This window comes from Acomys minous (genome assembly GCF_964271855.1).
Source record: "Acomys minous genome assembly, chromosome: 15".
Lineage (NCBI taxonomy): Eukaryota > Metazoa > Chordata > Mammalia > Rodentia > Muridae > Acomys > Acomys minous.
The window spans coordinates 53,871,108-53,893,423 of record NC_140497.1 but is presented as its reverse complement, the minus strand read 5'-3'; the positions used below and the strand labels follow the sequence as shown (position 1 = coordinate 53,893,423).

The 22,316-nt window shown below is 38.6% G+C and overlaps 1 protein-coding gene across 10 annotated transcripts in view; it reads left to right on the top strand.

Moving 5' to 3' along the window:
- The window catches only part of PSD3 (pleckstrin and Sec7 domain containing 3), a 541,746-nt gene that overhangs the window by 333,530 nt on the left and 185,900 nt on the right, over positions 1-22,316 (top strand). For all 10 annotated transcript variants that reach the window (XM_084758401.1, XM_084758398.1, XM_084758403.1 and 7 more), the window contains one exon: positions 16,696-16,785. In XM_084758401.1, the coding sequence (XP_084614527.1) occupies positions 16,696-16,785 (90 nt within the window). The remainder of the gene's footprint in view (positions 1-16,695; positions 16,786-22,316) is intronic.

The window sequence follows — 22,316 nt, the reverse complement described above, 5'->3', positions numbered from 1 at the left end:
GTGAAAATGTGTTTTTCTTATCTTTCCCTCTGGATTCACTTAAAAACAAACAAACAAACAAACAAACTTTCCTTCTAGGTGGTAAGTGCTGTCCATAATTCTGGCTGTCGATTCTCTTGCATCGTAATTTGCCTGATCTACTGTGGTCTGTGTGTGATTGGTTAGCATGGCCATTCTGAGGCTGAGTCACCCAGAAGATGAGGGAATTCTCTCTAGAGTTCGCTTCTCCCCTTTGCCTTCCTGCTGCACTGCGTAGGCCATCACCATCACCCGGTGCTGGAATGAACCGCTGGGGGAAGCTAATAGGCCATTTCCCTTCTCTTCTGTACCGTCATGCCATCACAGCAGCAGCAGCATGGTCCTCTCACAAGTGCTGCATCCAGCTTGTCCTCATGCCTTCTACAGGGAAGGGACTAACTCGGGAAATTAACTGATTTGGGCTCATTTTTTTTTTTCTGCTTTGTTTTGTGACTCTCTCCTTTAAGTAATGTTGCTCTGCAAATGCATTGGTGTGGACCTTTGTTTATCCTGCTTTTTTCACTAATACGGTGACGGAATGAATACTAATATATTAACCTTTAGTAGGGTAACTCCGTGTTACATGATGCAGTGCTTTTCTATCTTTGATGTTTCCTCTCATTCACCAAATGCCAACAGTGTTCCTATACTGTTTGAAGTTCTCTACCATTTGGGCAGGCATTAGCAGTGGGAGAGATGTGTCCAGTCAACACCCCTGTATCATTGGTGCTAGGCTAGTTAGCATTAATCAGACTTAAGTGAGGACATGGGTGAGCAGGTAACTGAGAAGCTGTTGTAGAAAAGCATCATCAAGGTTTTAAAAGTTCACATTGAGTTAAGCCCCATTAAGTAAGTTAGGGAAAATATGAAGTATATAGTGATTTTCTTTTTTTCAGAAAAACACATTGTTGCTCTTTACTACCTGCTTTAAAATATAAATGAATGGTTTATCATTATCTTGGAACTGGCATCTTGTTTATACTTGACTTTGAGTACTCTTGTAGATTAAGTAAATACCTTGTACTTGTGATAACATGGCTGACTTGCTCAGGAATCCCTTATGTTTTTTAATGTTTCATTATCTACAAGATGCACATGGAATTAAATGTCTGCATATGTAAATCAACTTCTAAATTACAGTACTAAGTACCAAGCATGGCAAAACTGCTTAGACTATGGACTTAGGGGTGGCATTTTGTTCGGACTTTGTGAGATAATATAAATGTAAGGATTTGACATATGAGAATAAAGTTGATCATTTCTGTCTGGACTAAGTTTAAGATGATTCTCTTGGCTAAAACTAACAACTTCTTTTATATTTGAAGCATAGTAAAGATTCGGCCTCCCCACCTCCTTCCCCTGTCACCCAGCAAGACACCCCTGTCACCCTGAAGACAGGAGGCAGGGGCAGGAGAATAGACAGGGCTGGTAATTTTATGGTGTTGGTAATAATGGTGGGGGGATGGAAACTTAGACACAGAACTGACTTGCAATGAAGACGAGCTAATATGAACACTGTTGACCAAATCCACAAATCCACGTACTGGGAAATCTCAAGAAATATGCAACCCAATATCTGTTCAAACTCAAACATGATTGGCGTCTGGCCAGTAAGTTACTGTTACGGTTGTGACAGAGCTTACTATTTAACATTGTTGTGTGGATTTATAGCAGAAACTTCTTCCAGTGTTGTTCACTGCTCTTCAACATTGGTAGGAGCCAGTCACCAGGTGTGGCAAGAGAGGTAGCTCCTACTGCCGTCACTGGTTCTCATACCGATCCTATGTGCTAGGGATACCGAATGTCCTTCCTGTGGTCAGAGTTTAACATGAGGCCTTACCTTAGTTGTGTTTGGGGTTAACATATACATTAAAACTGTCCTAGCCAGTGGGGGTTCGATTAAAGCTCGGGAGGAGAATTCTCCTGTATAGGGACAGAATACAAGACACGAAGAAGGAGATCAAGCTCTCAAATTTTATTTTTCAGGTAGAAGGTTTTATAAGGCAGGGGGCAGGGAAGCATATTGCTATGGCATTCTAGCTGCAGGCTATCTCAAGGTGCAAGGAATTCCAAGTAGGTCACAACGTTCTGCCACACCGAATATTTTGCTATCTTTATCTAATCTAACTGCTAAACTACAACAGGATGGCTCCATCTAAATCTTTTCTTTAGTCTAACTGCCGAACCACAACAGGGTCAGCTGGTTTCTGGTAAATGACAGATTGCTGGAGAAATAGGAACCTAGGCTCTGACAAGATGGCTGGACATTGGCCGTATGGCCTACCATCCCCAACATAAAACACAGAGCAGAACCTGATAAACATACCATATTGGTAGGGAAAAAAAGAAAGAAAGAATTAAGTGTATATTTTGTAACAGATTATTGTTAAAATATAGGGAGAGTTCCCTCCCAGCAGTGAGTTTCTTTTGCAATCAGTAAAATGAATTCTTCGATTGACTGTGTAGGAATTTAAATGGTTGGTACATGTTTGGTTTCTTTACTGTACCGGCTAAGGTAACTGTTAGGATTCTGCTACAGTCTGACTGCCTGTGATGTCACTGCTTACCTGCCGCGGAGGCGTGGCCCTGTCCTGGGCCATGTAAAAGACACCCTCCATGCGGCTCTACCTCTCTACCTATCTCCTACCTCTCTGCTTCTCTCTCTACCTTTCACTACTTCTCTCTCTCTCTCTCTCTCTCTCTCTCTCTCTCTCTCTCTCTCTCTCTCTCTCTCCACCTGTGTCTCCAGAGATCAGAGATGGTTTCTGTATCTCCTTATTAAGCCTCTTAAGTGGATCTGTTGCGTGGTGTGATTCCATCATACCGCTGTACAGCTCCACCGTTCACCTCTAACCTCTGCCGCTCAGCTTTTTACAATAACATTTAAAAAAAAACTGAGACAACACTTTTTACTGTCTTTTATTATGATTTTTTTCCTTTAATCTTGAAAATTCATCATATCTGTACCCAATTTCCTACCTCCAACTTCTGGATCCTCCCAACATGTCCACTTCCCAACCTCATGTCTTCCTTTTCTTAAAAAAATTTTTCATTAATTTATTTTTGTTACATCTCAATGGTTATCCCATCCCTTGTATCCTCCCATTCTTCCCTCCCTCCCATTTTCCTTGAGTCTGGCGCCTTAGACCACTCGGCCATCCTGACACCCCATGTCTTCCTTTTTTTGTTGTTGTTGTTGTTGATAACCAAGTCCAATTAGTGCTGCCTAGAAGGATGTGCATGCTGGGGCTGGAGAGATGGCTTAGAGGTTAAGAGCACTGATTGCTCTTCCAGAGGTCGTGAGTTCAAATCCCAGCAATCACATGGTGGCTCACAACCATCTATACTGTGATCTGGTGCCCTCTTCTGGTCTGCAGGTGTGCATGCAGGCAAAGCACTGTATATATAATAATAAAAAAATAAATATTAAGGATGTGCATGCCTGTGTGTCACTTATCAGAGCCTGAGAAAATTTCATAAAATAATGGTTCTCTTCTCCCCATCATGCAAAGGCTTTACAGCCCTCCAAGAGGTTGACGCCCCATATTGTAGTTAATGTCCTTGGGAATTTCTGTATCTGTATCTGTAGTTATTATCATAACTAGTCTTTTGCCTACTTTCCTTCCTCCTAGCTCCCCTGTATTTTCCTGTCTGTGCTGCCCTGTATCCTTGCTGTCCTCTTGCTATGGAGCCTATCAAGAGTTATAAGTCTAATAAAGGACTTTAGCTGTGAATAATCTGTTAAGTCAGCCCTTTCTATAAGATCTCTTTTCCTTTATGGCAGTGGTTTTCAACCTTCCTAATGCTGTGACCCTTTAATGTAACCTCATGTTGTAGTGACCCCCAAGTATAAAAGTATTTTGTTGCTACTTCATAACCGTAGCTTTTCTACTGCTAAAGGGAAACAAGAATAAACCTTCTGGTATCAGTTCCACCGGACCGATCTCTAGGTGTCTCTGGCCTGTATGCTGGTCCTTTCTCCATCCACATGCACTCCGACCCTGCAGCCTTCTCCTCTCCTCTCCACCTGCGTCTCTCTCAAGGGCACAATGATGGGTCTCCCAGGGTCCCTTCTCCCAGTCATGTTCGATTAGAAACACAATAGCCCAGTCAAGAGTTCCCAGTCCTGAATTCAGGACCCTGGATGGCTCCACTTAAGGTCTATCACATTGTCAATCTCAGTGGGGTATCCCTGGTGTTTCCAAGGGGGCAAAGCCTGGGGCAAAGTTTGCCGTGACTGCTTTCACCTGGGACAAAGCCTGCAGTCCTTCCACAATAAATGGTAACGTATATCTCAGCTGAGAGACTTCTATGGGGGTCACGACCCACAGGTTGAGAACTGATGTCCTCTGATGCAATCTATGTTTTTCCTCTTGATTAGAGTTCCCAGCCATAATGGCTTCCTCCAGGCTTTCACTGTGTAGACCTTCTCACCAATACTGAAAGTCCACAGAAGCACACTAGGCTTGGATCTAGAAATGATGAAGAATTCTAGCTGAGCTGTTTTCACCATTACTGTATTTATAAATTATTTGCTTTTTACCAGAAAGAGTGTACATGGCCCAGACTGAGTATCTAGCCTTTGGCTGTGGAATGTTTTTACAGAAAAATGTCATGGTTTGAATTTTTTTTTTAATTTTAAAATGACCTTTAGAATATAGTACCACTCACTATCATACTGGCAACTGTGTAAATTTTAATAGGAGTGAATCCTTACTTAAGTATATGAAAGTTTAATTATGCACTGGTCCATTTCATTCACTTCTGTGACCTCTGCAAATGAAACCTTTTCCATTCTCCTATCTTCTTTTTCACTTTAGTTTATTTCTATTTATTCTGCCCTGTTTGGGAACAGGTTCACATGAATAAAATATATCACAGTAGTAATCTCTGGAGTCAGTGGGATCATTTAGTGGCCTTAGAGGATCTAATTAATATATTACTTATTCGTTATTTTCTTTGTGAGTTTTTCACACTTTCCTAATAAGAAAGGCAGGTGAAATTCACTTTTAAGTCAGTTTTGTCCTCCCTCCCTCCCTCCGTCCCTCCCTCCCTCCCTCCCTTGCCATGGATACTGGAAGGGTAAGAATGAAGAAAGTGATTGACAGATCACTGGACCGCTACTGACCATCTTTAAGTCATTTCCTTTTGTGACAGCCAAATGAAGAGGAAAATTAAATCTTTGTGTTGTGACCGAGTTCAATGTGTCTTATTTCTTCAGAATTAAAAAAAAAAAACAATAGTGTTTTAATTATGTACTGGTTAAATCTATTCTTAGGCCATTTCTCCAACTTCAGTACAATGTTTGAAGACCCAAACAGGAGTATTTTGTTTGTTTCTTGGTGTGTTTTAATATATACTGCATTATGGGTTGAATCTAATGAAACTTTAAAGTCACTATTTGATCATTAAAGCCCACTAAGTGAACAACATAGTTTTTATAACCATGAATTATACTTTATGATAAGAGAAAATCTAGTGCAAACAGTAGCATTTTCACTTCTGTAGCTTCTGTAGCTTCTTTTACTATTGGGGCTAATAGAGCGTAGCTAGATTTTCATATCTGCTTTCGCACTTAAATCTGTTGCAATATGTCAAAAGCTACATAGTTCCTAGAATTCTTTGGTGAATACTTGTGAGAGAATATGAGTGAAACAGTAAATGCCTTTAGTATTAGAATGAAACAGAATTGAGCTTATTGAAACCCGGAACAGGACCCCAGAACAGAATACTCTTTCACATAGTGCATAATGTCTTTTTACCACATTCAGTGGCAATATATTACAGGAGATGTGGAGAAACCTCCCACTAAGATTTTGGCAATCCTTAATGTTGGATTTATTTTTATTGTCTTGAGACAGTTTCTCTGTGTAGCCCCGGCTGTAATGGATCTTACTCTGTAGACTCAGAGATTAGCTTGCTCTGCCTCCCGAATACTTGGATTAAAGAGAGGTGAATGCCACCACCTCCTGGTTGGACTAGCAACCTCTTAAGTTTCTGTTTGTAGTGTCTAAAAGAAGATACTCCATAGTGCAGACTCCTGCCTTGAAAACTTCTCTTTCTTTATTTGGGAGCTTGTAATTTAATTACTTTTGTCCCTTCACCATTTAAAACAAAACAAAAAAAAATCTTCCAACATAGTCCTCCCTACTCTCCTTCAAATCCATGGCCTCTTTTAAAATTAATTGTTATAAAATATGTTACTTTTGTACTAGTGATGCCATAGTGAAAATAGGAATGAGAGGCTCCTTAGAGACAGGGAGCGAGGTAAATACAGAAGAAGGTGGGAAGAGGGTAAAGAATAGCAGGGCACAGGTGATCTGACAGGAGGAATGGGAAAAGGGAACCTTCTAGGCAAGGAAGAGCAAGGTAGATACAGGAGGACGTGGAAGAGTGGTAAAATAGAAATATTGATGACTGAAAAGGGCACGAGGCACCGTACTTTTAACTATTTCTCTTAAAAAAAAAACAGCATAATGCACGTAATTCAGCATATAAATGTACATGTATAATTTTAATGTTTTTTTTTTCTCATCTGGACTGATGAAGCTCCCTCAAGAGCCAAAGATCTCCTAACAAACTCCCAGTACCAGACATGAGAAGACTTCTTTTGAGATGTTGGCCAGGGTTGTCTAAGCTGCTTTGAATATTTACAAAGGATTCTGCTTTGCCCACCAATGGTGCGTGTAAAAAGTTGGACACCTGAGGGCAGCATAACACAGTTACACTTCCATGACAGAGAGGCAGGCAAAACAAAGGCAAACCCGGAGCTTCATAGCGGTGCTAGCTAGCTGAAACAATTACCAAATCAGTAGTACACTTTGCGTCATTATTGTAACATGTTGGAGGAGGTGGAGTTGTTGTGTGGGAGGGTATGCTGGCTGTGTTCTAACATCCAAGAGGTATGGAGCTGGGCTTTACCCAGACAACGAGAGTTGTTAGTTTCTCCAACAGCACATTTTCCACAGCTCTAGCTCTCAACAGCACTAAAACCTAATTTGGTGATCGTTCTGCTTAACTCGTCAACCCCTGACTTGGAATTTATGCTATGGTCCACTTTCGTAGTGGGTAATTTATTGAGAATCTTGGCTCTACTGGCGGTGCCCTATAGGTAGGATTATACTAGATTATAGTTGAAACTTTATAGACGGTTCCAGTTCTTTATCAGAAGCAGTATGCCTTTTGCTCAGGTTTGTTTTTTTATTTAATTATAGCGTGGCTAGCTTTGTGAACAGATCTCCATTTCCCATTGTTCATTCATTATAGTACAACGGTTGAGAGCTGGTTATTTTAGTGGAGTGGAGGAAAATCCATAACCCAGGGAAAACCTGAAATTGAGATAAAAATCTGTCAGGATGCTTCATCTGTTTACATGCTGACTCATTTTATGCAGTGGATGGGCAAAAATATTAACCGCAGGCAAAAATTCATCGAGAGAGAGAGAGAGAGAGAGAGAGAGAGAGAGAGAGAGAGAGAGAGAGAGTGTGTGTGTGTGTGTGTGTGTGTGTGTGTGTGTGTGTGTGTGTAAAGTTTTATTGGAACATATTCACACCTACTTTTAAAGATCTTTATATAGGAATGACAATGTTGAACTGTTTTTATAGAAAACATATATGGTCGGCCTGAAATATTAGCTGTCTGGTCATTTATAGAGATTTATAGAATTTATCTAACACTAATTTAAAGACTGGAGAGAGAGCTCTGTAGTTAAGAACACTTGTTCTTATAGAAAACCTGAGGTCAAAGTCCCAGCACTTTTATTGTAGCTCACAAACATATGTAATTCTATAGCTAATTCTATAGCCAGAAGATCTAATTCCAAGCAAAAGGGTTTCTCCCCCCCTCCCCATACACACACTAGGTAGATGATCAATAGACAGACAGACAGACAGACAGACTTTAAAATGCCTCCTTTTTAACTATCTACAGTTTGGATGTCACATCTCTCAACATAATTAGGTGAGATGTCGAATATTCTTTTTACAGTTTGAACTAGGACTGTTGTAAAACATTTAAATTAATTTATTTAGAACTTTCCAACAAATTTCCCTAAAATAAGTTTAACATGTCTTTTTTTTTTTCTATGAAGAAAGATCTATTTTAGCAGCTAGAGCAAAGGCTTGGCTGGTAAAAGTGCTCCTGTTCTTCCAGAAGACCTGAGGTCAGTCCCCAGCATCCACAATGGGCAGCTCACAACCCCTTATAACTCCATTTGCTGGACAGTTTGATGTCAACTTGACACAGGCTAAAGTAATCTGAGAGGAAGGAACCTTGATTATGAAAATGCCTCCATAAGAGCAGGCTGTAGGCAAGCCTGTAGGGCATTTTCTTACATAGTTATTGTTAGGGGAGGCTCCTCCAGCCCATTGTGGGCCCTGGGTCCTGAGGTCTGTAAGAAAGCAGGCTGATCATCACAGCAGTGGAAACCCTAAGACACTCTCACTCCAGGGGACTGTCTTCTGGTCTCCACTGATAACCTGCACACCCATAAAATCCACTCCCTCTCTTTCTCATACACCCACATGCACAACTTTAAAAAAAAAAGAAATATATTTTAAGATAGCAATATAATCAGTGTAGATTATACTCTTAGTTTACTCAGTGAATGTTTAAGTGAAAATCCTTGATATTTTTTATTAATATTCTTTTTCTTAAAGATAGTACCTTGATCATTTAAACATTTCAGATTTTAACCCGTATAACATTTGAGTTTTTATTTTTTGTGGTATTATCTTTTGCATACTTTCACTTTCTAGATTTGGATTACGGTCTTCCTTGTCTCCTAGGGAGTCATCTGCGTTGGCTTTGCAGATTGGAGAAGAGAAGCCATCTCTAAGGCTAAATGATTTAGCAGGCCTTTTCAGTTTTTCACTCTTTACTGACCTCTTAAAATGGAACTCAGGTTGTTGACCAACCCTTGTTTCAAAGAGGCCTACCCTTATTCAGAGTAGTAAGTCAACCTGGGAGGAGAAGAAATAGAATGTCATAATTTGTGAGCATATTTGTTATATAAGAACTCTTTTTTTGCTTAAAACTAGTATTTTAATAATTATTCAAATAATAGAAATACATATGCAGTTTTATACATCATTGCTACATCAGTTATACATTAAACACCAAACTGATGTACAAAATGTTAAATATTTTTATTTATTTTAACTTATTCACATTACCTCCTGACTGATATCTCTTCACTTGTATCTGCTTCTCTCTCCAGCAATCATTTTCTTTTTAAAAAAATTTTATTTAGTTAATTTATTCAGATTCAAACTAAATTGTTATCCCATCACTTGTATCCTCTCATTCCTCCCCCCTCCCACTTTCACCCTATTCCCCTCCCCTAGGTCTAAGACCGAGGAGGACCTCCTCCCCTACTTTATGGTCCTAGGCTATCAAGTCTCATCTTGGTAGCCTGCTTATTCTTTCTTTGAGTGCCACCAGGGCTCCCCACCAAGGGGAGGTTGTCAAATATGGGGCACCTGAGTTCATGCCAGAGTCAGTCCCCGCACTCCGCATAACTGTGGGGAATGTCCTGTCCATTGGGTAGATCAGAGTAGGGGTTCGATGTTTACTACTTGTATTGTCCTTGGCTAGTGCAATAGTTTGAACAGACCCCCCCCCCCCCCCGTCTGTGATCCACTCATTACGATGTTCTTCTTGTAGATCCTCTGGATCCTTCTATTTCCCCATCTCCTATATTTCTCTTACCAAGAGTCCTGGCATGATGTCCCAACCTCATGATAAGTGAAGATTTTCATGGGACATGCCTTTTGGGCCAGTGCCCAATTATAAGTGAGTATATACCATATGAATCTTTCTGCTTCTGGGCTAACTCACTCAGTATGGTAAGATACAAAATCAGTAATAGAGAAAGCTTCAGCAAGTGGACAGTATTTGCTTGAATGATATTTTAAAATTTATGTGACTTTATTATACAGAAGGATTCTTGATAAAAGATACTTTATCTTTATGCTCCATTATTTTTGAAAGTTTGTAGAAGGGAGAATATGTAATGTACTTATCAGTAAGAATTAAAATGGACTGACTTGAGGTTTTACTTTTTATCTCTAAACCTTTCTTTAGAAGAATTATCAGTAAGCCAGAGAACGACAAGAAAGGGCAATGACAACAAATTTCAACCGGTTGGGTATTCAAGAGGTAGTTGGACACCTTTGACACAGAGAAAGTCGTATGTCTTAGCTTTTTCTCTGTTGGTAAGAGAGTGTGATTACACTCTATTTCTGTTTTATATAATCCAAGTCATATCCAACACTTCACGTCTACAGGGAATTGGCTGTAGTCTTCTACTTCTTGAATATGCTCAAATCTTTATGCTCTGTCTACACATATTTTCCCTTATAATTCTCTTAAGATTCAAATATTCTCTCAATTGATTACCATAGTTAATACAGTTCCCCCTAAATACTTTTTCCATTGAAGTTTAGTTGATTCTGATGATCAAGAACTTGAAGGTATGCACAGGTCATTCCCAATTACGGTTTCAGATTCCACAGGTATATTCAATGGATGTCTTTATTGCCATGGTGGAAATGGTAGAGTCATCGCTCAAAGTATACCAAAGATGCTACTAAACGAACACTCAAAATAAATGTGTCCTAGAACCATTGGCAAACTCTTGGTTCCTGTGGTTCTGAGTATCTGCTTATTTAGCTCAGTGGCTAACGAGTGGATGGAGAGTTCCTTAACTATCAGACATTTGTTCAGGAAAAGCTACTAAACAAACCAAAGGCGGTAAGTACAAGGAGATAAGGGACCCACAGGGTTACCAAACTTAAAACATTTTAAAAAGCAGCCATTAATATAGGACTTACAAAGAAATGGTGTGTCCTTCACATAGCAAGAAAGTATTCTCTAAGTTTCCTCCCCTTTCCAAATAGTTAGCACAGTAGACTTCAAGATAGTTCTTTTAAAATTTTTTTTATTTATTCATTTTTTACATATACATTTGTATTTCACATATATACAATAAAGTACCTATGGCAAGAATAACCATGACACAATCAGGAATTATATAAATGTTACATTCTTAGTATTTTGGCTATTTGTATTTGACAGACTTGAAGAAAACATCTTTCCTGTCTTGGTGTGTCTAAAATTCTGAATGTAAATCAATCTCCATCACATCTTGTCATTATCAACTTAAAACATCTATCTAGACCTAAAAACATCTTAAGCCAAAAAACACAACAAAAAACCCCCTCAAAATCAAAAAACATCTTAACCCCTAAACAACTAAGCTTCATTGTAAAACTAAGCTACCTGGTCTTCAACTCCATCAGAGACTTGAGAAGGAATAAACTTGATTATCTGAGTATGCCAGAAGTGCAGATCAGTTGCTTTCCTAGATGCAGAGTAGGACATTTTTTATAACAATGAAAGAATCCATGAGAAGGTGTAACATTTTGAACCAATATAGCCATCTGGGATGATGTAGTCAAACACTATTTGAGTTTTTCCCCCTCCTCTGGCATATGGAATAGAACATTTGTAGCTACAGTGTTAGAGAAAAACCTAGGAAAGCTTTTTGTTCTTTTGGTCTACAACCTCTAGCTTCTAATACAGACCTCCTAAAACTTGCTTTTTTTGTTTTTTGTTTTGTTTGTTTGTTTGTTTGTTTGTTTTGTAAGAGCAGATTCTGACAGAGATCTCTTGATTTCTTGAGATTTTTCTGGGTGATTTTTGTTCAGAGGTAACTCTTAGTGGCTTACGGGTAGCCACATAATGGAGGTGGGGGTGTTGCCAAGGGAACAGGCCTTTGATCAAAAGGTTGGGGTTTTCGTCCTCCATTCCATATGTACCTACCCCACTTGTAGGCAAGAATAGGGTTGAAGGTGGGGTTGCCTCTAGTGGCAGTGAGTAATCAGCCGTGACTGTTAGCTGCTCTAAAAGCCCACAAACTCACTCTTTAAAAAAAAAAGATTTATTTATTTTATGTACGTGAGTGAGTGCTCTATCTGCATGTACACCTTCATACCAGAAGAGGGCATCAGATCACACTATAGATGGGTGTGAGCCACCATGTGGTTGCTGGGAATTGAACTCAGGACCTTTAGGAAGAGCAGTCAGTGCTCTTAACCCCTGAGCCATCTCTTCAGCTCCTCTCTCACTCTTGGAAGTCTTTTATCACTTTTCCTTAATGATTCTGCTTTTGCTCTGCTACACACACACACACACACACACACACACACACACACACACACACACACGAGGGTCAGATGGGAAGAGAGAGAGAGAGGGGGGAGAGAGGGGGGGGGGAGAGAGAGAGAGAGAGAGAGAGAGAGAGAGAGAGAGAGAGAGAGAGAGAGAGAGAGAGTTAGACATACACACACACACACACACACACACACACACAGAGTCAAGGACAGAGACAGAAAGAGAGGGGAGAAAAACTGGTAAAGACAGACACGTGCCAAGTAGGTGAATGTCTAAGCCCTACAAAGAACAGAGGCCTCTGTGCTTGATAGCCTTTAAGACGTGTCCTATATATTTCTTCCCAGAGTGTATCTATATTTATGTCTATTCTCTAAAACAAGCAAATGCTAGCGTGTTCTTGAATTTTATAAAACACAAGGCAAAAAATTAAATAAGTGCAAAAAGATTGAAACTATACAAAGTATATTCTCTATAAAATGGAATGAAATAAGGGACTGAAGGAAATTTGTAGATGTTAAATAAATAATGGGTCAAAGAAGAAATTTCCCAAAGGAAATAGAGAAGTAATTTTAGGTAAACCTCTCCTAGGATACAACTGTAGAAGTGCTATATGGCAAACTCGTAAAGGCCATTCAGCAAGAAAGAATGAGTGCACATCAATCATCTAACTCATGTAGAAACAAATAACACATGTGAACCAGCAAAACTACAGGAAAAATAACATATGGCACAAATACAGAATAGAAGAACAATGAAAATTAGTGCACTCATGGGTCATAGGCTTACTTTATATAATATCAGTGAATTCTTTCTTTTTAAAAAAATAATGATTTATTCTTATTTAATGTGCATTGGTGTTTTGTGTGCACGTGTGTCTGTGTGAGGGTGTGGGATCCCCTGAAAGTGGAGTTATAGAGAGAGTTGTGAGCTGCCGTGTGGGTGCTGAGTATTGAATCAAGGTTCTTGTGCAAGAAGAGTCGGTGCCCTTTACTGCTGAGCCGTTTCTCCAGTCCCGTATCCGTGACATTTTCAAACCATAAAAAAAGAGAAGACTAATTACAAAATGCAGTATGAAAGGGAGGATGTGATTATTGATGGGCCTAAGTAGTCAATAGTTGTATGTCAACAGATCAGGTAGTGTAGGTGAAAAAAACAAATCTACCGGAGCTCAGGAAGAAGCATAAACTGCGAGTATAGACCTTCAGCAAGTAAAGTTAGTAACCAAAGACCTCTTTATCTAGTGAAGAGCTCTTCATATGGCTACAGTTGTGAAGTACATCAGAGATGTAAAGAAATGTGAGAGGGGCAGTTTCCAGATCCTTCTGCGAGAACGTTATTAACTGGTATGGAAACAAAGTATCACAAGAATATTCATATCCTTTATGAATAGTCTGTGTTTAAAAAAAAAGTCAAAACACATCAACTCAATAACATATCAAAAGGTTATTACACCCCCAGGCATCCCTCAGAGGCATTCTTTGGTTCCAGGCCATAATGAATTGAGTTAAAAACTAATATGATTCACCCATTTTTTTGATTTCTCAACCTTAAGAGTTATGCTTATGTTATACGGCAGAACATTAAGTTTGCAGTAGCCAAATGTTCCCAAACCAGTATATGTTCTTTAATTAAAAATACTCAATGGCAGCTAGGTGATGCCTGTATTCCCAGCACTCAATGGGAAGAGGCAGGCAGATTCTCTGAATTCAAAGCCAGCGTGGTCTACAGAGTAAGTTTCAGGACGGCCAGGGCTACACCAAGAAACTCTATCTTGAAAAAAACCAAGCAAAACAACAACAAAAAAATGTAATTGCTAAAAATGTTAATACTCACCTAAACATTTGATGAGACATAATCTTGCTGGGGCTGGGCCTTGCCTTTTTATTGCTTGCTGTAAGTTGGGGTGGCTCTGGCAGTCTTTTGCAGTTAGATGACAGTGAAGTTTGACATGTTGGTTGGCTCACGAGAGATTTATCTGCAGTGTGCAATGGTGTTGTAGCAGAATGTTCTTAAGAACCAGAGTCAATTTTTTTCAACTTCTGTGTGTTAGCTTTATCAAGGTGACACAGCCGAGAGAGTCCCAGAGAGGAAAACCTCAGTTGAGCAATTTGCCTAGAAAAAAATTGGCTTGTGTCTGTGTCTGTATGGGATTATCTTTTGGTACAGGAAGGCCACCCTACTGTGGAACTGTATGTACCATTTAGCCAGGAGACCCTGAGCAATGTAAGAAAGCTAGTGAAGTAGTGAGCCTGTAAGCAATGCTCCTCTGCAGTGTCTGAGTCAGGTTCCTACTGTGAGGTTTTGCACAGACTTCCCACAGCCGTGCGTTATAAACTACAAGCATAAATAAAAGAAACTCTTTCCTTCCAGAAGTTTCTTCTTGTCAAGAGTCTTTTAACGCACCAACGAGATGAACCTGGAATGCCCTGTCATTGACTGTCTATGATACTCGAGTCTAGATTTTTGTTGTCATGTCAGTAATGGTGCAGCATCTTCACCAGCAGTGGGCTTCATCTTCAGGATTCATATTGGTTTTGACACATAAATAAGACCAACTCTTGTTTGCATGGTTTTGTCTTGAGTATAACAAAGTCCGTCCTGTCTTCTGGGCTCTATTTCTAATTTTACTTTTGTTGCTATTCCTAGCACTGCTTTGAAACCTTAAACCTTTCAGTGTGTTCCAACTTCCTCCAACTCATGTTCCCTTAGAGATTTTATTAAAAATCTCATTATCAGTTATCTTAGTGGTGAATCCTTTCCAGAAGGTTCCCACCATCCTTTGCTTAAGTCCACCAATGAATCACTGTTTGATTTCATTTATTTCTCCTTGAACTTATGCTTTAGTCTGCTTTTTGGTAAAAGTTTACTCATGTTATGATTTTATATTGAGAAGACTGTTTTTCTTGGTCATAATTATTATTTGCAATAAAGACTACAATTGATTTATACTAAGTAATAATTACTAACACTTTAAAAGAAGTCAAATGTTCAAATTCAGAAAAAGAATTTGAATTTCTTAGACATGTTAAAATATTTTTGAGTGACTAGTGATTAAATTTAGTCTTCAAAAATTTTTGTTAAAAGACTTTTAAAAAGGCATAGTTGCTTTGTGATTATTCATTTTTCTTATGTTCTTAGAACATAAGAAAGCCTTGCCAAGTCATATTGAAATGATACTTTGAGATACCTTGGTTGACCTAAGGAAGGATTATGAAAATTGATTTTTTTGTCACTTTCAGTACACCATTGCAAAACATATTTTAACATTAAATTTCCTCTCTGTGCTTTAAATAAAAAATCATCTAAACTTCAGAAATGCAAACTTAATTCATTGGAAATAACTACTGAATAAGTTGATTGGCAAGGCTTGTTCTTAGTGTCAATCTATTCATCCAGTCTCTCATTTGAAATTTGTACCTACTTGCTGATGGAAGAGGCAAGAGTTTTGACAAAACGATGTTAGCACTTTCACTCTAAATATTTAGATAGCCTAAGTGGGATGAATCTTAAGAGTAGAGCATGGGGTGCAAGTCAATTACTCTGAAGAAAAAAGGGTGTGTTCTGGAAGCTGGGGTTCTGTATATGCACTGCTGTAGAGCTGTCAGTGAAATAGTTTGCAAGCATGTGGCTTGAGTCATTTTTGACCAGTATGGTTCAAATCACACCTCTGCCATTTATGTATGGACCAATAAAATAGCTTTGAAAAGCAGATCGTCACTTGTGAAACTGTTGTGTACAGACATATGGATGTTACTGCACCCTTTGTTCACCTGTGCTGCACATTGCCAGAGATGCTTTACCCCTGTGGCCACCTCTCTAGGATCTGCGTCGCTCCCCTGCATGTGGCAGAGAACTTCTGGTTCTTCTGTGTCTACTCAAGTGAGCAGCTTTGAGAGATAAAGTGACTTTGGAGGTGTGCTTATTGCTTATTGGAAGATGGAGGTGATGTCTCTCTTCCGGAGGCATAGAAGTTCAGTGTAAAAAGCTGCCCATCACATGTACAAGTGCAGCTTGTGTGAACTGCAATTCGGGCAGCTGGTTTTAATAGTGTTAACGTTCTGCCTCTTCCTATTATTGAAAGTAGGAGTTCCTGTTTGTCTTACTTGGGAGTCATTTTCTCTGCTGGTAGATAGGAGAACCTGTTAGCTTCAAAGTGAATAAATCTGAGGTACTTCAGCGTGCTTGTCAAAATGTAAGGAAATACAAATATTAGTTTAGCTCAGAAATGGCTTTTTCATCCATGGTTTAGCTTTAAGCTACATATTATATTACCTGTATATTTTTGTATGGGATAAAATAAAGGTTTAACATAACTTTGTGATTTATAAAGTATGATAATTTTAAAAGCATAATAAGCCATCTATCTTATGTTAAAATTTTATTGTGTCTGACACACAAACATGTGTTCAAAACTAGATCAGTTGCTAACTCCGCTTAAGCATGTTTTAAAGAATTAATCTTAATTATACAATGTCACTGTGATATATTTTTTTTTCACTTCAGAATATTGGAAAGAAGATGACCTGCCAAGAGTTCATTACCAATCTCCAGGGAGTAAATGAAGGTGTGGATTTCTCCAAGGATCTTCTGAAGGTAAGCCTGGGACTATTGGCTTTCAGACAGACTTCTGTGTGTATCTGCTGCTAGTTTAGGCTAATGATTGCTTAAGTGTTTATGTTTTTGCTTTTTATTGATGATATTGGCTATTGCGCTTTGGTTTCGGTGCTTCAGATTACAAAGTGAGTGATCTCTAGCAATCTGTATCATAGTTAAGTAACGTGGAGAAAATAAGGAGTTATGGACTAGGTGGTGATACCGGTAGTTAATTAGTGAGTGGTTTTTTTGTGTTACAGGTGTATCTTTATTTTAAAAACAAGCATTTGTAGACTTCTGGAGCATGTTGGACAGTATTCTCAGTCACAGGGACAGTCTTTGGCCTCTGGGAACTGATTAAATCCCAAGCGATTGGGCAGTGAGTGAAGTATTGGTAGTTGGCTTTATCATTGGTGACATTCATCATGTTTTCATCAGATTATTTTCAAGGAGATGAAATCAACTTTGACATTCATAGATTTTACAGCGTTATAGATAAGGCGTATTTGGTATGAAATAATAATTGCTACGGATTATAAATATTTCAGAAGTAGGATATGAGATGTGTATATTGAGAATGTGATTTTTTTACAGGTCTCTATTCAGTCCTGGTACACATAGCTTCCTTTGTCAATGTCATGCTGGAAGAATTGCCTAAGAACGGTAGCACATTTGAATCATGCTGTGAGATGGAAATGTGCTTGTGCAGAGAGGCGTCTTTTAGTACATGTGACTTTTAGTCTATTTTTATGGTGCATTCTAAGCTAGGGCTGCGCTGCTGTGCCACATCACCACTCCTGTGTAACGCATAAAGAAAGAGGAGGCTTCGGCCACATTTGGGAAAAATTAAAGAAGGTATTAAGTATGGTACTATTGGACTCTAATGATTTTAATGCAGCGGGTTGTAAAAGTGCCGTGGTGAAAAATACAGGAAGAAAAGTAGCTTTGATTGACTACAGAATAAGAATTTTAAAATTAAAATATAATTACATTCCTTCCCCCTTCCGTCCAGTCCCTTCTATGTATTTCCACCCCTTGCTCTCCCTGGAAACCAGGGTCTTTCTTTCTTTAGTTACTGCTATGTGAATGCAACCTGCTCCATTCAGTTACTGTTACTTGTATGTATGTGATCCCGATGTTTTAGGGCTGACCATGTGTTACCGGATAACCAACTGCAGGCTTCCTGAGGAAGCCTATTTCCCCCACTCACAGGCGTTCTTTAGTTAACTGTAGTTCTTCTTCTATGGAGATGGTCCTGTGAGATTCCCCTATGTCACCAACCTAAAGAAGTCCAACAGTCCAACAAGATTTTTACTTTTAAAGTTGCTTCTTACTGAGTAGATGCTGCCATTTCTGAAAGTACAATTTCAAGTGAGAGTGTTAAATAAAGGTCATAGAACTGTGACATGCTGAGTATATGGCGCACATGCTCTTGAAGCTACAGTGTTTAACAAGTCTTTTGTTGTGTTTTCTCTTTCCTTCCTTCCTTCCTTCCTTCCTTCCTTCCTTCCTTCCTTCCTTCCTTTGTGTGTGCTCATATTAGTGAGGGAAGTGATGGAGTCTTTCCAAGAGAGGACCTGTGTTCTTATGAACTACATGAGAAAGGGAAATTGACAGGAAAATATACTGAAGCTTTTATGCCTTAATAGTAAGCCACTGTTGGGTAGATTATATCGTTTGATGGAGCTGTCGAGATCCATCATAGATAATGGACGGTGCAGTGGGTACTGTCCACCTCAGCTAAACACGCTGTCCTTTATTTACTCTGACAAGAGTTGCCCTGATGATTTGTGAAGTCCTGCAACTGTAATCATAGCTATAAACCTCGAGGGCGGGAATCTTACTTGGTTTGTTTTTTACTTAGAGGGATAATCCAGTGACTCGAAATAATAGTGGCATTTTATGTGGAAAGCTGTTATGTGATTTGTGGGTTTCCTGTTAGAGTAGCGCTCTGCCACTTACCCGTCACAATCACTTGCTTGTTTTAGTATGATAAGAACGGTGTTTACTATCAGTTTCAGTTCAGGAAAAGTCTCATGAAGTCAGTGTGGCTTTATTTCTTTCTTGAGTGTGCAACCTTTTCCCTACCTGATCTTCCGCCTCTCTTCTGTCTCCTTAAAACTCTGATGTGCTGCCCTCTTCTGTTTTTTTTTAAACTATCATTTTTTTTTTAATTTGGGAAAAACTCCAATTATATGTATGCCATACAGATAAACACGAAAATGCCTGTATCATTTCATGGGTTTCTGAGTAACTGTGTTTTTAATTCCTTCATCCTGTTCTTAACTTGTGAAATTATAGGCAATCATGATGTTATGAGATTTTAACAATATGATAAGAGTGAATATAGGACTTTGAATGCACCTCTTGCAAAAACATAGCTTACTCTATTGATGATTAGAAATGCTTTAATCTACTTTTTAAAAAAAAAAAACTGCGTCTTTTGTTGTTTCACATTGGCCTTAGTTGCTTTTAAATCTCCTTGGGTCAGAAGTTACATTTAGATTTAACTTGTGTAAATTTCTCTGGACCAGAGTAACATTTGTTACCTGTATCTGATTCTGTGTGGTTGCATAATTGGTGACACTTTTTTAAAGTCCCTGTGGGTTTGCCAGGTGGTGTAGGACAGGGAAAAGATTCTGGAAACAAAATGTGCACATGCTCTCAGAGATCACACACTGTTGCGTGACAAGGAGAACTTTCTTCAGTTTGAACAGCTCCCCTATATTGAAATGAAAGTATATAGTCTTTTCTGCTCTGCCTAAACAGACATGATTAAGAAAAATACCCCATAATATATGTATATGAGGGAAATGAGAAGTGTACCTCTGTTCTTTAATTCAGAGGATGTACAAAGTCTTGCTCTGTTTTGCCTTCTACTGTACTGATAGGATGGATGACAAGTTGGGCCCTTCCTACAACTGTTATTGCCGTTCCAACTGTCTCTTAAATAGCCTGACAAGGAATTTGAGTGTTTTGGCAAATAAATTTTCCATGTAAGTTGTTTTGAGTAAAGGTATATATCCATAATCCAACATGTAAAGAAAGTTAGATGCAGGAAGCCAGCCAGTAAGTAGTAGGTTATTTAGTTTCTCCAAAGCAGGCAATGCTTGAGATGGTATTTTAGATAGAAGCCTTATTTTTCATTCAAACAATTATTCTGTTTCATTTGCTACCTCCTACAAATAGTCTCAGTGTGTGATATAGGATGGTGCAAATGCTGTATTTCATTAAGGGAAGATAAATAACACCAAGTTTAAATTATTATAGATTTATTTGAGTAGACTCACACTAAATTTCTTAATTAAATGCATTTGTCTTTATTGCTTTCTGCAAGGACAGAGTTTAGGAAAGATCCTTTTTAGAAGAAGTTTCCAAAACTACATAGGCTTCCTGTGCCTATTTCTTGGTTGGCTGGATGCTTGACAGATACACACTTTGTTTTAAATATAATTTATCATTTGGTATTTTAAAAAAAGATATACAATTTAAAAATGATGGAAAATTTGGGGAGATAGTTGCAGACCTTAAACAGACTCAGAGGTCAACAAAGAGAAATGAATCTTAGGTAAAGATTAATGAGTTTCCTTGGGAAAGAAAGAAACATAATTACAAAATACAAAATTATATGATGCAGGTTCATAGCTATTAGTTTTTTTTCCTTTCAGTTATGACTGTTAAGTAAGGGTAAACAAAAACAACTCAAACGCAGTCTGAAAAGTTAGAGATAAAATTTCTTGTAAGTTTCAAATCCTCAAAGGGCCTATTAATGTAGAGTTGATAAAAAAAAAAAGCACTGTAAGGATTCTTGTAGAAACACAAAAGCAAAGCATGGCTTACTTCCCAAGCTCCATTCTGGACCTCTACTTTGAGGCATTCAGCAGTGGGGGAAAACCAAAAGCGTAACACTGACAGTTGCCCTTTTTTCCCCTAATTCCTACCGAAAGGTTGACCTCAAACACCATGAAGTCTTGCTTTTCCTTGCTTCAACATGCCCTCTACGTGTTTGCCCTTTTCCCTTTGTATTTGATTCAGTGAATTAATGCAAATATAATTGGATAAATATAAGTGAGACCAGATTTTATTAGTCTTGTTACTAGAGACGATATATTATTCTTTTACAAATAATAAGATAGAATGGGACCATATAAAGGCACAAGGAATCCATTATTTTTTATAACTCCAAGCTTGAAAAAATAAGCAGGTTCACTAAAATAAAGGGGGGGGGGCAGATTAGGCATCAGATTAAGATTGGCTTAATGAAATCATACAGCTCTTTCTGATTCGTTTAGAGTATTGAATATCATGTACCATAGCTCAGATATAAGTATCGAAATTAAAAACAATGAAACAGTCATCAGCTTATAATAAACTTGATTAACTTAGGGTATAAATACAATAGGGCTTTAGTAGGCTCTCCTTTTTTTTTTTTTTTTGCTTTTTCTTGTTATGAAGATAAATATGTGTCTTGATATTTGTGAGTTATACAGAAGCAAATTCAGTCTTTAAAACAATAATACAATGGCTATTATTTTTGAAGAGTTGAAAGCTGGACAGCAATATGAACCTATTATTCTTCAAGATGTTGCTGAGATCTGTTGGGAAGAAGTACTGAGTGGAAAAAGAGCAGTATAAAACCATTGTCCAGTTGGTAACACTACCTTGTATATCAGAGTCCACAGTATTCATGGGCATGTAAATGGGTTATTGCTCTGAGCCTCTTATTGGAGCTCCTGTAGCTAGACTGCTTGCTTAGATTCCCCGCCCCCCATGCCTTTCTTACTGCGTTCTAACCAAATGGATTTGACAAGAAACAAGTAGGCAGAACATAATCGTCTTCTCAATGTTCTATGATATGCAAAAATGAATGCATCAGAACCCGCCATGGCAGACTTTGAGATAAGCAGCATAGAATCTGAAGAGCAGGATGTTGCCCCTGGAACTGGTCCCATGACTGCTCAGCTTCCATGCTTAGCATGTGGTTGTGGTAGCTCACCTCTTAGAGTGAACAGAGGCTTTAAGATGTAATGTATTTCCATCCATCATGAACAAGGCTTACTGACATGATGGTGAAAGTCTTGGGCACTAAGCATGTTTGAGAGTTGCTAGTGATGCCTCTAGTGATAGAATCTGGGACGGGGTGTTAATATTCATTTTACTTCTTTGTTCCTTAATCTCTTTCACTGTAAAAATAAAACATCTGCCCCGTGCCTGTAGCTGTATTTTTCATGAGGGATCATGAAGTATCCTTGCCCTTCCACTTCTGTACCAGAAGCGAAAACTCAGTTTCCTTGTTGAGTTCAAACTTCCTTACGTGATATCTTTGAACCGGAATATGGCTTGGCACACACACAAAAAAAGTCGGAAAACAGTAGATGGTCTTGACAAATCCATTCAGTGCCAGGAATGTTCTTTACATTGCTTTTGTCTTTGTAAACTCAAGTCTTATCTCTTAAATTTGTTTTCCTCTTGTGCTACTGGTTTAGACAAGGAAGCATGCGCAAGTAAAGAAGCCAGCAAAAGAAGTGCAG